The 16443-nt window shown below is 46.6% G+C and overlaps 1 protein-coding gene across 3 annotated transcripts in view; it reads right to left on the bottom strand.

The window, feature by feature from the left end:
* TENM4 (teneurin transmembrane protein 4) overlaps positions 1-16443 on the bottom strand; it is a 2722049-nt gene that overhangs the window by 124496 nt on the left and 2581110 nt on the right. For all 3 annotated transcript variants that reach the window (XM_049099077.1, XM_049099079.1, XM_049099078.1), the window contains one exon: positions 261-446. In XM_049099077.1, the coding sequence (XP_048955034.1) occupies positions 261-446 (186 nt within the window). The remainder of the gene's footprint in view (positions 1-260; positions 447-16443) is intronic.

Raw genomic sequence — 16443 nt, 5'->3', positions numbered from 1 at the left:
TATAAGCCAGGCTTATATAAGCCAGGGTATAAGCAAGGCATGCAAACCAGCTAACAGACGTCTGGGAAACTCAGACTGAGAGGGAGAAGGTTAAAAATGCCCAATTGTAAGTTTAAGTCCAACTGCTGCTGGGAAATGCCAGCCATAATGTCACCAGATGAAAGGACTTTTTGCCCAGCTCCCACATGCGAACAGAGGCAGCACTCCGCACCCCCCCCCAGCAGCCACCCCCCCACTCCCCCCACCCCAACCTGCCATACCGATGGTGCAGTGCTCGCCGTTCCAGCCGGGGCTGCACTCGCACTTGCCGTCCCGGCACGTCCCGTGCTCCGCACAGCGTGGATGGCAGGCCCGCTGGTCACAGGCTGCCCCCATCCAGCCTTCCTCGCAGCGGCAGGTGCCTCCCACGCAGACGCCGTGGCCCCCACAGTCAGCTGCGCAGATCTCTGCGGGGAGGAGGGCAGGGGAGAAAAAAATAAAACCACATTCTGAGCCGGTCATTGTTGCGAACAAGGGTCACACTTGGCTACCTACCTTAGCTCTTGGGAGGGAAAGGTCGGGACTCCAGAGGCTTGGGAGGCTAATCTCCCCAAACAATGACCCTCAGATGCGAACAATTCTTCAGGCAAAAGCCCACCCTGTCCTGAGCCCGTTGCCCTGCCCAAATAGGGTGGACTGGAGGGCTCTCGTCTATTTGCTTTCACCGCTGGCCAGCCTGTCCCCGCTTTTGTGCTCACCACTTCCAAAGGGGCCCGGCCTCCTGAACAGATGTGAGGAAAAGTCAAATTTAATTAAAAACTGGTTATGTCTGAAAACAAAGTGAGGACGAGTCCCCGATGGCCAAGTGAAACGCTCGTGGGTCTGGCTGCGGCTTGTGCAGGCGTCCGGCCCGGCAGTGTGTTCCAGCCTTTACTCTACTCCAGGTGGGGTGAAAGGTGGGTCGGCCCCCTGCACCCCGGGGTGGATCCTGGGCGCTGGCCCTGTGCTTCTGCCGCCTGTGCTCCCTCCTCCTGCACACTGCTTTGCTACTCCAACTCCAAGCACCGCCTCAGTGGCCCTTCTGATCCAAAGCAAATAGCGGCAGGACGGTGTCCCAGCCAGAGCAGAGTCACCCAGCCCTTCACAAAGGCCTGTCTGTGAGTTGGTGCAAAACACATGCAGCCCAATTCACAAGCCCCTCTGGCTCGGGGGTCAGTGACAGCTTCCCAGTTATACGGGTAGAGGTTGTGACGGCTCCAAAACCAGTTTTCAGGAAACAGGTTGAGCAGTTGTGGCCACTGATGCTCTCTGCCAAGACTGTGAGAGAGACACTGCCTGCAGGCTGTGCCTTATGGCCCCACCGTCTTCAATTGAAAACCCCAACGCTTTTGTTCTCTTTCAAACTAAATTAACTGGCACTGGGTCAAGTTGCATTTGCCCATGACAGCTTGGAAGATTCCAAGCCATGTTCCTGGTTTAGAAACTACTAATAGTCTAGCTATTTTTGAAAAAGGACATAAATCAAAATTAGATCTCAGAGGCTTAGACCTTCCACATCAACCTACAAGACAATGGCTACAATGTTTGTGAATTAAAAAAGAAAACAACCACAACACAACAGTTGATTCCTAGGCCTGACACCTTGCCAGGCACACTATCTGAAAAGCGAAGTACTACATGCACGGACACACCGAATTTCTCAGCTGCCTAGTGGAGAGAGGTCCCTTGTAAAATGGGTGGAATGACCTGGAGCTGGGGGCCCCTGGGTTCTAAGCCAGGCTCAGCAGCTTCTGAGCTGTGACTGGAAGCAGGTTCCTTGACATCACTGATGTATTGGATGTGGGCAGTGATGATGACGTCACACGGCACCGCTGCTGGCCATCAGGGCTGTAGGGTGCACTTAGCCGAGTGGAAGATAGAAAAGGCCGTGGCAGAGATGCCCAACTCAAGAAAGGTTTCTCAGGAGAGTGAGCTTTAGACTCGGAGTCCAAGGACCTGGTGAGCAAGGTCCATGCCCGCTCAGCTCCTCCTCTGCTGTATGACCCACCCTCACTGGGTGTTGGGGGAATCTGATGACATCTAAGGTCCCATCTGGCTCTAAGACCATGGGGGCCTGTGATACAAACACCTTCCACATTACACAGCATCATCTATCCCCAAGGCTCAACTCAAGGGTCTTTACTTCTCTGAGAGTCTGTGACTCACCCTGTGCTTATTCTCTTGCTCCTTGTCCTTCCATGTTACATGGTAAACTGACATTCTGTTTCTGTGCCTGTCTCCTGTCAGACCAGGGGTATCAGAGGCTGCACCCAATTCTCCTGATCACGCCTACACTTGGCACCCAGCACAGAGCTTGGCACAGAACAGACCTTAATTGAAGTTTGTTGGATAAGAGATGAATCTTATGTGTGCCTGGGGCTCGAGGTGGCCCGAGAATATGAAATAATTCACATACACCCTGCTCAGTCAGGCTGAGAGTAGGTCTGGGCCTATCTCCAGTGAGCTGCCCTAATGAAAACTTCCCAGTACTGTCACTCTATCAGCAGCCCTCCAGGAGTGAGGCTTTCTCAGGACATTCTTCGAGCTTCCTTCCCTTCTCATACAGACATCTTGACAAAGAATGACAATCTCTAGGCCCCAGGCCTTCCTAAATCCTCTCTCTGAAATTTCTTTTTTTTTTTCTCTCTCTGAAATTTCTGACCCATCCTCACAGCAGTGACCCCTGGTGACAAGGGAGGCAGGGCCTGCCTCAGGGCTGGTGAGAGCCCTGAGAGGGAAGATTAGTTTAGCATTTGTTTGGTTTTACTCAGCACTTTTTTTTCCCCCAGGTGGCAGTTTATGATGTAAAAGTAAACAGCAAGCAGTGCTTCTATTCACCGAGGTGTGAGCCAGGAGAGGGACAGGCTGCAGTGGCCAAAGCTTTGGTGTTTGCAGGCGGTGGGGCATACACAGTTTAAGAGGGTCTAGAGCAGGAGAGACAGCCCTTCCCCAGCATTTGCTTGACTTCAGGCCTTACCTAATGGGTAGGCCATTACTATACCAATCAATCTGAGGGCAACGTAGATGAAAGAGGGTAAGACAGAATCAGATGTGATTCCAAAGACATCTTGCCAGTTACATGACCTTAGGCAACCTATCTGATTGCTGAGTTTCATTTTCTTCTTCTGTAAAATGGGGATGGTGACAGCATCCCTTCAGAGGGTTCCTGATGTATACAGTAGGTATCAATACATTCACACTGGTTTGTTCATTCTTCGAATAGTATTCCACGCGGTACTGAAGACTGTGGCTGGTGTGGGGAATACAGAGAAAAACTAGACCTCATCTCTGTCTTTGGGGGACAATTTAGACAAAGCTCAAACTGGTATTGGAGTCCCAAGATGATCCAAATAATCTACAGCTGTTACTGCTGCCCCTTCTTGCTTATATGCAGTGAATAAAACACCACAAATTTTAGGATCACACAACTTTGGTGTCTACCCTTGGTTTTGCAACTTGTTGGCTGGGTGATCTACAAGTTGCAAGTTATGAAATTCATTGAGCCTCACTTTCTATTTCTGTGAAACAGGTTTAATAATTCCCATTTCATCCCATTCATAGGGTTGGTGTTACATCAAATGAGGTAATGTGTGGGAAAGCCATTTTTGACTTAACGACTAATACTTATACCAGGGTTTGGAGTTTACAAAGTACTCTTCGTACATAATTTCTCACTTAACTATCACAACAATGCTGTCTGAACACCTGGTTACTGTAGGTGAGGCTTCTAACTGAGACCCAGAGAGCACAGGTGGGTTCTACAGGCCATAGAGTCACCTGGTGCTTTTTCCTTCCTTCGACAATTCTCAGAGCAATGTGCAAGACAGACATATTAAGATTAAGGAAACTGATCGGCAAAGAGGCAGGCTTTCCTTGTGGGGACCTCCTGGTTCTCCCAGCAGATCTGTCTTCTTTTCTGGCCCTGTTGCTTCTTCTTTGTTACATCCAAGTCAGCCCCTGGATAAATGCGAAATGAAATAAGATCCCCTACATAGAATTTCCCAGACACTGAGTCTCATTTTCGTCATCTGGAGACTGCTGGGCTGTCCATCCAAACAGTCCATTTCCTCGCCAGTTTACACTAGACATGCTCTCCTGGCATGAAGCTAAGGTTGCCCGGTGGCTAGGTACCTCCCCATCAGCTTTTTACAAGCTGGGTTGTGAGCTCTTACACAGTTTAATGGAAGGGGCCTGAACATGGTGACTTTGATGTTTATGGGGTGCTGACGGTAACACAACCTGTCAGCATTTGGGTTCTCAGAGCAGGAGACCCAGTGACTCCTGATAGGAGCAGAAATTGGAGATGCTACTTTGTCATTTAGCCTCGAGTTATAGGTTCTGTTGTTATTTTTCTTATATGCCTCACCTTCTTCTTTTTTTCTTTTTTCTTTTTTTTTGTCCTTGAAATAAAAGGAACTGCTTTAGTTTTCCTTTGTGATTTTGCTTTGAAATTAAAGCAGATATAACTTCCCAGAATGGTTGCAGGAAATGAGATAAGATGATGCTGAAGAATGGTCTTTGACAGGTCATCTGCCCCTCACATAACGTACACAGTACTCTGTGAAATTTGGGTCACAGTGTCTCTTCAGCCCCAGTTTCCTTGCTTGTCATATGGGGATGACACTAACTACCAGAGAGGATTGTTGTAGGAATTACTCTCACTTGATTTATTTCTTGAATGCCCACTATGTGCAAGTCCTACAGAGGGCGCGGGGATCCAGTAGTGATCGTGACAGGTCTTTCCTGACCTCAAGGAATTTTCATTCTAGCACAGCAGACAGACACAATGGAAATCAGCTACACATGTTAACTTCTACAAAGTGCCTGGCACACAGTTCAGGGTATATTAAGTTGTGCACATAGAGATTCTTGTGTGAGAGAAAAATGAGGTGTAGTGGTGCTTACGCTGGACATCAGAACATCAGACTTATGTAACATAGCGATACCAGTGACCATTTGGTAAATACCCATTGACCTTCATGTGATAAACATCAGAGCTTACTGGCTCAATGCTGGAGGGGTTGAGGCCCAAAGGAATCTTTTGAAGTACTGTGGAGGATATAGGGTAGGGTAGACTTAGGCTCAGATTCTGACTTCCCAGTTTCCTTGGGTCCTTGTGGGGTCCTTAGAGAATTAATTACTCAATCTCGCTGAGTCATACTTCCTCATGCCTAAAGAGAAAAGAGTAATAATGGTCCCCCACTAGGTGAGTTGTGATAATGGAAGAAAATGATGCACATGAATGGCCCCATGGAAATTATTATATGTACATGACCAATCAATGAGGACTTAAGATATCTTGTATCAGCAGAGCTGCTGCTTACCTACCATAGAGGTGTCTTCCTGAAGAGCAAAATATTAGCTCTTACAGTAAGCAGCCTCAAAATTTAGGTATGCTTTCTCTAGGCACCTTGCCTGGCACCATCAGCCAAAGCCATCAAAACCCCGTTGGAAGCCATCTGTATTTGTAGCCTCAGCTTCCTCCTGAAATCAGGCAAAAATCCCCAGCTGTCTTAAAATTCTAATTCTGAGCCTGTGAAGTTATTGACTGAACCATACAGGACCCTGGAGATAAACCAGGTCAGTCCTAAGAACAAGTGAGCTCTCCTCTGAAGGAAAACCATGCCCACTGGCCTTCCTTTCTGCACATCTGCCCTGCTCACTGGTGTATACACCTGTGTTCTCTCCAGATCAGGAGCCCACCTAATGGCAGGCTCCAGCTTTTTCTCATCTAGGTTCCCTGGCAGCAGGCACCAGGCATGGCACCGCATGAGATCTTGACAAATATTTGTTGAAAGAACAGATGAATTAAAAAAAAAAAAAAACCTTCATGAAGGGAGCATTATGTCAGTTGGCCTCAACTGTGTCTCAGGGCCATATTGTACAAAATTCATTTGGCGAGATATATTCACACAAGGTTCAGTCTCCTTTGTGCCCATCCTTCTTAGAAACTCATCTGCAATCTCTGAGAACTCTGTAATTTTAAAGGGCCTCAGTCCTTACACTGTCATGCATACTTTCCTTCTTGCTGCTGCCCCCATCACACCCATTCCCCTTCCATGATGTGGAAGCAAATAGGCATGTGAGAAAGAAGTGTAAAGGGTAGAGAAAGATGTAAGGTTTGGCTCTTGGTTAATTGTACCCCCAAAGTATATACATAAGGGAAAATACTGCCCCAGGCTCCTCTCATTAAATGTTAATCCCCATATGAGCCTGGATGAAGCCTGGGGCCTAGCACAGCTACTTTTTAATTTGTCTGGACTTACTTTACAATCCTGTTCATTAAAATAGCTGGTAGGGGAAGCTGTGGTGTTCCCCTAAAGGGACAGGCTTACATATATTTTTCTCATAAAATTTCTCCGGCTTGGAAAGATGTTCAAAACAGCCACAAGTAGGGAATGGAGGAGTCCTCACCTAAGGATCTGTAGTTTTCCGGCTGAGCAAGGAATAGAGGCAGGTGAAACAGAAGCTGGGTCCCATGTGACTTCCTGGCAAGTCCTCTAATAAGTCTGTATTTAGCAGTAAAAGGGATAATAGGGAAAATTGTTCTATTTTGCTTAGGACCTGAAGTTCTTAACATGCCCTTAAGAAATTTTAAAAGAGGGTTAAATCATTTTCAATTGATTCCTGCTAGGATTTTCTGTTTTGTCACTAGCTCATCAGAGTTAGTGCACAGCGTGGGGAATTTCTCTGAAATCCTGGTACACGTTAAGTCCAAGACACACTAGATACCACTTGAAGCAGAAATAGGGAGAACATGTAGGACCTTTGTTGGTGGCACACAAATATCCCATTAAATCCTCAGAATAGCCCTGCAATGATATTTTCATTCCTGCATCATAGTTAGCAAACAGCGTGAAGAGATGAAGTGACTTGCTTAAAGCTACTTAACTAGAATGAAAGGTGACTGTGATTAACACAGCTCTTTGGTCTGTGACTTGTGTGACCAGGTTAAAGCAAAAGCTCAGCCGTTATCTGACGTATTTCCATGACTACTGGTTACGTATTAGATCATTACCCCAACTAGAGTATAGGATCTCTGAGACCAGCCTAAGTCTCCTTCCTCACTCTGACCCAATGTTTACCATTAAGTACTTTTCCTTTTGTTTGTGTGTCTGTTTATCTGTCAGTTCATCCTCCACCTGTTTATCTACCCATCCATCTGTTCAAGCCACCCAACTATCTAATCATGTAACTAGCTACCCAATCACCAGGCCATTTAACAGCCCATCTGTCTATCTGCCTGTCCATCTGTCCATCCATCCATCCCTCCATCCCTCTATCCCTCTATCACCCATCCCTCCCCCCAACCTGCCTGCCCTCCATCCATCCCCCACCAATCTATCCCCCATCCATCCAGCTATGGAACTCAGACAAGTTACTTCATCCTTCTGTTCCTCAGCTTTCTCATCTGCAAAACAGGGTTTATACACTAACATCTCAGGTCCATCTATGAAGTTTAAATGAACACCATGTAACATGCCTAGTATCATGCATATCTTTTATAGACTAAATGCTGTATGGCAACTGTATCATGTTTATGTGCTGGAAAGATCCAGGAAAAGGGAGGGGTTGATACTGGGGAGAGCAAGGGGATGATGTGAGTATATATGGTGCCCCTCAGTAGCTGGAGAGGACCAGATCTAGAGCATAATCTGAGGGACAGCACTTTGTGGGCATCTGGTCTTCTGGGGAGGTATATGTTAAATATGTTAAACTGAGACATGTTTAAGAGATAGGCCAAGATAATGAAAGCACTTCACCAATGGCTTCAATGTTCTTCATGCAGTAGAAATCTCTATAAATGAATAGAGGTGGACATTTAAAGGGCCCTTTGGTGAATGAGAGCAAGAATTCACAAAGTACAAGAAGATCTGTAGTTGGAAGGGCCTAGGAAAGTCTAAAGATCATGAACATGAGGTCATCTGGTGTCCAGTGCTCAGAAGTGGGCTGTAAGCTGAGAAGTAGTGAGTGGCTGGGATGGTCATGGGTTTTGCAAGGTGGATGTGGAGAGAGGCAGAGAGACAAGAGAGCTACAAGTGACCAAGGAGAACATCTGGAGGTGAAGGACAATGTGTAGGGGAAAATGATGGAGAAGGAGGGAGCTGACATTGAGCAGGAAGTGGTCTGTTTCTGGCCACAGGATCTCCCTCAGGTGGGTTTAGGAGAAAAACTTAGAGGAGCAGTTTTTGTGATGAGAGCATAGGACACTTCAGAGATGCTTTAGTCATTCTGTAGAGAGGAAAATGAGGGCTGGGAGAGAGGAAGTGCCTTGTCCTTTGCCTCACAGGGACACGTATGTCAGTATTTGAGCAAAAACTTGATGGCTGCCTTAGGAAACAGTCATGAAGGGGCCAGCTAGACAAATGGCTGAAGGGGAGTGCTTCCTACACTCTGTGGCCCCCCTTGTGCCTCTGTACAAGCTGTTCCAAGGTCTGGGTTCCCCTTTTACCTCGGTCTGCCCATGTGGAACCATACATTGGCTTTGAGTTCTGGCTCTTCTTCTTTGAAGCCTCATTTTAGGGTCCTAGCTGGAAAGAGTTTCACCCCCTGCCTTCTCAAAGCACTTGATGTGAACCTTTATCAGGGTAATTAGTCTACTCTGTTGCCTCCACAGGCCTGCCATCACTGACCTGATCTCTACGTTCCCTGGTGAGTCTTCTACAGGAAACGTATCTTCTGACTACATCCGTGTAGCTATTCAAGGTTCTACCATTTTGCAAAGAACAGAGGCTTGTATTCACACAAGCTGGTGTAAGAGCTTGCTATGCTACTTCCCAGCTATATAGCATGCCTCTGGGCCTTAGCTTTGTCATTTATAGAGTGGCAATACTGGTCCTATCTGCCAGAACCCTAAACTTGGTTTGAAAATATATTGATCACCTACCATGTGCCAGCTACTCCTAGAGGCTAGGGATTCAGAAATTATACTAAATTATCCTATCCGCAAGGAACTCAAGTCTACCCACACGTGTAAAGGAGCACCCAGCTGTCACCATGCCCAATACACAGCAGGGTACCTTTCTCTCCCACAGATAGATATCCCCATATTTTGAACAACTTGGTTTCAATATAGCACCCCCTTCCCTCCTTCTCTTACTTAATTGGGCAGATGGCTTTTTAGTCTCAGTGTAGGTTTCAGGAAGGAGCCAGAAGGAGAGGAAAGTACAGAAAAGGAGCATTCAACTCCCTTACGGTAATTGGTCTCCTTTTGACACTGAGGCCAAACCCAAGCCACTCTCCAGTGCATTTCAACTTTCATCCCTATCACCAGAGGGTCAGCGCTGCCCCCAGCCTGGCTCTGTCCCACAGAACCAGTTGGCAGAAAGCTAATGAGCCTTAGAAACCACATGGCCTTTCACCCTACTCAAGGAGTGAGGAGTGCTTTCAAACCAAGCAGAAAAGTGGATTCCAGGATGTTGGTGCATAGCAGTCTCCACACCTATTCCCCCAGGACCAGAATTTCGAACTTTATGAAGCACCTATCACAGGAAGTAATAAGCCACTGCTATTCACCTTAATTGGAGGGTAGGTATCTGGCTTTCTGATTAGAGGAGTTCAAACTTAGCTTGGAGGAGGCCTCCCCTCTTCACCCTCTCTCTACTGCCACAAATATTCCAAGCAAAGCCTCTGCAGACTACTAGTCTTTCCTGAAAAGTGTCACATTCTATTGCATCTTTATACCATGCTTCAATCTTTGACTTCTACGATGGGCTGCTGCTAGGTGCTTGTCTCTCCCTTCTATCTCTGCCAACTCCACTGCAACCTCCATCGCCCATCTTAAATCCCGCTTCCTCCAAGAAGCTACCCTGATCACCCTGAAAGCAGTCACTCTATTCCTTGAACCATGTAGTACTGCCACATACATCATGGTCAAGATCCTTTTTACATGGTTCTTGGCAGTGGCATCCAGTGAAGTGAAACCTTATATGAACTTTATACCTGATTCATCAGCAGTATCAGCATAAACCTCGGAAATGGCAGAGTTATGCAGGGGATAAACGGGCTCTGAACCCAGAGAAGGCTGGATTTGAATCCTTGTTTTCTCAGAGTGTCTCTGGGCAAATCCCTCAAGCTCTCTCAACCCTGGATCCCTGGGACCAACATCATCAGTTTCAGAGACCTATGTATTTGAATAAATCATGAAGCCTATACATGAAGGAGCTCTTTAAAATGTAAATAAAATTTCCATTCAAAGAATAGTTATTATTTTAAAATTACAAGTTATATACTAGCAGTTTGATTCGGGAAGACAACCAGAGATTGTGTACAAGTCATCAGCTTGGGCATCCAAACAGAAACCTGATTCTGAAGCCCAATTTCAGGAGGGCTTATATTTACATACTGAAGAGCTCCAATTCTGATAGAAAATATTCTAGGGCTGTCAGGGGAAATTCTACTAAATTACAAAGCTGCCAGCTCCTGGTTTATCAACCTTTAACTCTGGCACTATTTAGTACTATGGCTGTCTGGGCCCAATTTCCCAGTCTTTGATTAAATGTTAGGAACTGACCATCTCATTGTGTCTAAACCTGCACGTTACTTCCCGGACTGGTGGGTCCTTCTCTGCCTCCTTCCAACACCCTTTCTTCTTTCTTTGCCTCACTGTCAATCTCTCAGATATTTATTATTCTGAACTTTGATTTCAGGCTATCACTTGCTGCTGGGAAGGGGTACAGGAAATGTCAAGTCTCAATGGATATTATTCCTCGGCTGAAATTCTAACCTCGGGTTTCTCCTTCCGTAACATACCTATACAGAAATAGCCCAGCCTGATCATTTCCTTTTGATGTTTAATTGGATGTCGGTGCTGTGCTTTCTGGGCTGAGAAGCTAATGCTTCTCAGAGAGGGAACAATTCCAGCTACACACATGAGACTTGTAGCAAGGAGAATGCTCCACGCTGAATCTAATTTTCTCTCCCATCCATGAACATAAGACAATTTCTCTGGCATTAAAGCATCTCACTCAGTCTTTCTGTCATTAATAAGAATTAAATTCTGTTCCCTCAAATTTAAATGTAATTATATTTGCCTCGTAAATAAAATTGAATTACCGTTTTCAAAATTTAGCACTAATGCAAATGCTATGTTTAGAGCTTTAATTTTTTTTAACTCTGTTACTACTTTCAGCGTACTGTTTTTTTTTTTTTTAAACATTGGGCTTATTTTGCTGTCAACTGTGACTTAATTTGATAACAGAGCTTTTCCATTTCCTATCTATCCCGTCATATTTGTTATTAACGAGGCTTTATGACTTGTTTTCCTTTTTGGGAGGGGTGGGGAGAGAAATAGAGAGGAAATGGGCAGCTCAGAGGATCTGAGTTTGAATTCTGAAGGTCCCACCTAAGAGAAGGTGAACCCAGTCCAGGTTAGGCTGAGAGAGCTAAAGAAAGAGCCCTGACATGAAGTCTGACAGGGAAATCTTCAATGTGCATCGGAAATTTTTTTAATCCAAAATTTTCAGCAAGGCATTCAGTGAACACCATGGTTTGGACCCTGCCTACCTTTCTGGCCTTATTTCTTCTACCCACCGCGTGGCTGCTACTCTCTAGTCGGAGGCAGGATGTTCCAGAAGCTGCTCCTGCACACCTGTGTACTTCTTGCATGCTGTTCCCTCTGCCTGGACCCCCTCTACCCCCAGACCCCTCTAATGGTCCAGCTTCCTAGTCTCCTCTCTGGGGGGTCTCAGCCTCCACTCTCACCTGTCTTCTGGTTGAGCTCACTGCTCTTGCCCTTGGGCTCCCAAACCTCATGTACACACATAGGGCAGAGCTCTTATCATGCCTCCTAACTAGGTATTGCTTCCTGAGTGGGCTGAGGATCTCTGATTTTTGGTACCCAGAACACTGCCCAGCATGCAGGGAACCCAGAAAGGGTCACAAGTGAATGCCTGTGCTTGTCAGGGGCACAGGTGCAGATCTGGAGCTGTTCTGGGATGCTCTCTCTGTGAGGCTGTGCTCCTCTCTGGAATCCAGCTCAGAAAGCTCATTATCTGGCAGGAAGCTGATGCTAATGCTGTTTGGCCCTTGTGCTGTTGTTTGGGGATAAATATGTCAGCACATTAATAACTTCATCTAGACTCAATGACCAGTGATGGGTGGGGGAAGGGGGTGGGAGGGAGTCAGAAACCACAAGGAAGCTGAGCCTCTGAGAGAAAAAGCAAGTTGTTCAAGGTTACCTAGACTCAATCCAGGTCTAGCTCCAAACCTTCACTGTATAAACTGTTCTCAGACTTAAATTTGCAAGAGTCCAAGGACTGTTTGGCTAATCTAGATTTAAGCATGCATTTTAAAAATAGACACTTGATTTATTGAGTGCTTACTGAATGCCAGCACTATGCTATGCATTTTATACACACGTATTGAAGCTAATTTGAAAAACAACCATCTAAAGCAGGTGTCATTAGCCATATTCTTTGGATAAGCTCAGTCCTAAAAATCTAGCTTGGTCCCACTCCAAATCCCATGCAATTCTTTCTGACTGCACATGCTCCCTCCAAACCCGTGCCACTGAATCTCTAAAAGATCTCCACCTGTTATCTCATGAAACTCAATTGCAATGAAATGATAAGAGTCATAAACCACCAGCATGGGCATTTTATAGGCGGAATCTCTGCCATGTCCTACGTCTATGAGCCAGCAACCCAAAGGAATAAAATGTCATGAGAGGGCCCTCGAACATAACAGGCATTTATGGAAGACAAGATTGGAGAGAGCTCACAGAGCAGTGGAAATGAGGAATGAATTTATGAGGCTGAGGACCGAGGCTGCTGGGCTGGGGTGGAGGGGAAGGAAGACCTGAAGGAGAGCCAACAGAGACGCACAAGGTGGATCCAAGTGACCACATTTGAAGTGGTATCCCGGAGAGTGTCACAGAGCCTGAAATTGTCATTAGGCTCTGAAAGAGAAGGTAAACTTTTTTCATCGTGAGGAGGGGCTAAGTTCCTTCCTTTTTCTAAGGCAACTCAAAGCCAAGAGGATGAAAAGCCAACTAAAGCACCTAGGGTTGATGGGGAGAGTCATTTTGCTCAGCAGCACTGTCGAGTGCACCCACTTTCTGCAAAAGCTGATGAGGCATCCAGCCCACCATGGCCTCTCCCCGGGGGGAAGTTGGCTTGCAGGAGGTGAAATGACACCAACTTTTGTCCAGGAGGGGTTCCGGTTGGCTGGCATGGCACACAAAACTAACATGAACTAGGTCTGGAAAGTGACAAGGAGCCCAGGGATTTGGTTTTAGCTCTGCAAGGTGTGCATGCATGTGTGTATGTGCGTGCATGCGTGTGTGTGTGTGTGTGTGCACATGGGTCTGTACAGGAGTGTGGGGGTGTACTGGGGTGGGGAGGAGGGTCTTTAGAGGACAGATCAGACTGGTAGTGTGCTGGGATCTTTCTGGGCAGAGCCTTTAGCTTCTTCTTTGATGTGTCACTGGGTAAGTCATTCATTGAATAATCGCCAAGAACCTAACCCATGTCAGGCCTTGTGCTAGGGATACTCGTAGACCCTGACCTCATGGAGTTCACAGAGAAGCACGATTACGGTATATTTCTCAGTATACCACAGAGCTTGGGAGAGGCCTTGGAGCCATATCTGGTTTGAACTGGACTCTGCCACTTACCGATGGGGGGATGCTGACAAGGACTTTACTTTTCTGAGCTTCAGTTTCCTTCTCTAGAAAAGGGAACTGGTAATACTTTCTTTACAGGGTTGATGTGAACCTTAACTAAGATAATGGTTGTAATGCACTCAGTTTAGTAGCTGGTACATGGTAGGCACAAAGAAATGGGTGGCTCTAAGTAATGCTCCACCCTTATAAGGAAGGGATGGAAAGGGGGCTGGAGGCAAGAGCTGAGGACTTGGAAACAGAGCTCCTAGATTTATTTTTGTTTTTTAAAGATTTTATTTGTCCATGAGAGACACAGAGAGAGAAGCAGAGACATAGGCAGAGGGAGAAGCAGGCTCCCTGTGGGGAGCTGGATGCAGGACTCAATCCCAGGACCCCGGGATCACGACCTGAGCCAAAGGCAGATGCTCAACCACTGAGCCACCCAGGCATCCCAAGCTCCTAGATTTAATTCACACTCTCCCACTGCTTAGCTGAGTTACTTTGGACAAGTCATTTCCTTCTCCAGCTCTTCACCATCTGTAAAACCACAGCACTAACGATCACCACCACTATCATCACTATGACCATCCCCCCAAGACTGGAAAAACGAAGTCCCACTGGGTCCTGAGCTGAGAACACAGGTATGCTGGGGGTGGGGCATATAGCCTGTGCTCTTCTGGGCCTTGGGCATTTGTCCCAATAGTTCTCTTACACTGCTTCTCAGGAAGGACTATCACATGAAGGAGGCTAGATTTCAGGAGGAAATTCTGAGATGAGATTGGAAGCCGAGCTGCTGGGAACTCAGGGGCCTGAGTAAACAGGAATATAAAATCTGACTTCACTGTTTCCACAAATGTAACCAAAGTGCTGGGGAACTCCTTAGCTCACATTTCATTATAAGCCAGTTGTTGAGGGCAAGTCATGTTTCAGCTACTTTCATTAAATCCTGTTCCCTGGGCTAAACAGTGAGATGTCTCTTCATCTCGGAAGAGATGGCCCTACTTCCTCTGAGGGCCAAGTGATGATTTCTGCCGACCCCACAACCCACAGTCAGTGCCGATGGTGTGAGGAGCACTTGGGGATGCGCTGCTGGCCTGGGCAGTGTGTGTGCCAGCCCTGCCATGTCAGGAGCAAAACACACAAATCGTAAGATGAGAGCTGCCTCTTACTGGGTGTCTAAGTCGTGCCAGGCCCTGTGTCAACCACTTTACCTACATTTTCTCACTGAGTCCTTACAACAATCTCACAGGTAATTTTACCTTGAAGGAAATTGAGGTGACAGGAGGTTGAGCAACTTGCAGAAGCCATTCTACTTGCAGGAAGCAGATATTCTGTGACAAAGCCCAGTGCCTGTCCCACTACCTTGTAGCTCACCCCCTGAACATAGAGACTGTCTCTATGTTCCAGCTTCAGTGGCATCCAGTGGATCCAGTGGGATCCAGTGGCATCCATAAGGCATCTCTTGCTTAGCTTCGTGGCAAAATTGTTTTCAAACAGCTTTCAAACAGTGAAAATGCCCTTGGAAGGGAGGCAGGAGAAAGATGCTTGCTCACTCCACTCAGGCACTATTTTATGTGCGAACATATATCCTATAATTTAATGATCACATGACCTTTGAGGAAGATGCTATTATCTCTAGGTTCCAGATCAGGAAACTAAAGTGGAGAAAAGCCAGGACCCTGCCAAGGTCATACACTTAGCACATGGAGGTGCTGGGACTGAGCCCAGGCAGGTACTGACGATATGGGGGGGCGGGCAGGGAGGGGGTGGAGAGAGAGAAAATCACCTTCCAAGTGCTATCGCTAGCCTTCCGACAGGCTTCTGGAGGGGAAGTGACAGCTGAGGAGAAAGCGGCCTGTGGAGAGGCAACACAGAGAGCTGGGAAGCAGGCAAGGCCTGGGGCTCCAGGCGGAACTTCGGCTGCTGCCTCCTCAGGTACCAGTGTGCCTTAGCTGAGTCTGGTGACCCCCTGAACCCCCAGGGGAGGATTCAGATGATGTCATACCTGGTCACCTCACCCACGGGACCATCGTGTGCATGCACCTGTGTGAAATATCTCTGTAAGCTGTGAAGCACTCGACAAACACAAATTGCTATTACCGTTGCCAGGGGAGGCAGTCATTTTGAAGCCACCTTTGAAATCCCTGGCCTGGTGGCAGTCATGACACTGTGAGTCAGCTGTAGGCTGGAGATTTAAAAACTATAATCCACATTCCTGAGAGGCCATATTTCATCTTGACCCTATGAAATGTCTTCATTAACATCAAGGGCTCTCATCAGGGGCTGTTTTAATCATAATCATAACAACCGCTAACATTTACTGAGCCCGTATCGTGATCTGAGTAGCATGCTAAGTGCTTCTTTAATATCATTTTAAATAATTCACCACATAATAATTTTCCAAATAATAACCCCAGAAGGTAGGTACCGTTACCACCTCCATTTCACAGCTTAGGGACCTGAAGGAATTTGCCCAAAGTTGTAACTAGTATGTAGCAGGGCCAATGTTTGAACCAAGGTCTGTTTGGCTCCGGGACGCTTCTCATCACTTGGAGCTCCCTGTCGTTGCACATGAGGCCACACAAATTTGACACCAGTTATGGGAAGTGGTGTATGCAGAGTTGAGGAAGACAAGCTCTCATGGTCTATTCAATGTCCCTCCCAATGGGTCTGCTGTCTCCTTTTGCAGGACCAACTAAAGAATACTTAGTGATCTCACCCAAAGTTATACCTGCCTCCGTGAAAGGCTGTACAGTTTCATCAGGGATTAACAATGCATGGACAGTTATATGCCGATCATAAATTAGCTTTGTGGCCACATA

The sequence above is a fragment of the Canis lupus genome, chromosome 21, assembly GCF_003254725.2.
Source record: "Canis lupus dingo isolate Sandy chromosome 21, ASM325472v2, whole genome shotgun sequence".
Lineage (NCBI taxonomy): Eukaryota > Metazoa > Chordata > Mammalia > Carnivora > Canidae > Canis > Canis lupus.
Note: the sequence above shows the minus strand (reverse complement) of the source record. Positions and strands in the feature narration are given on the sequence as shown.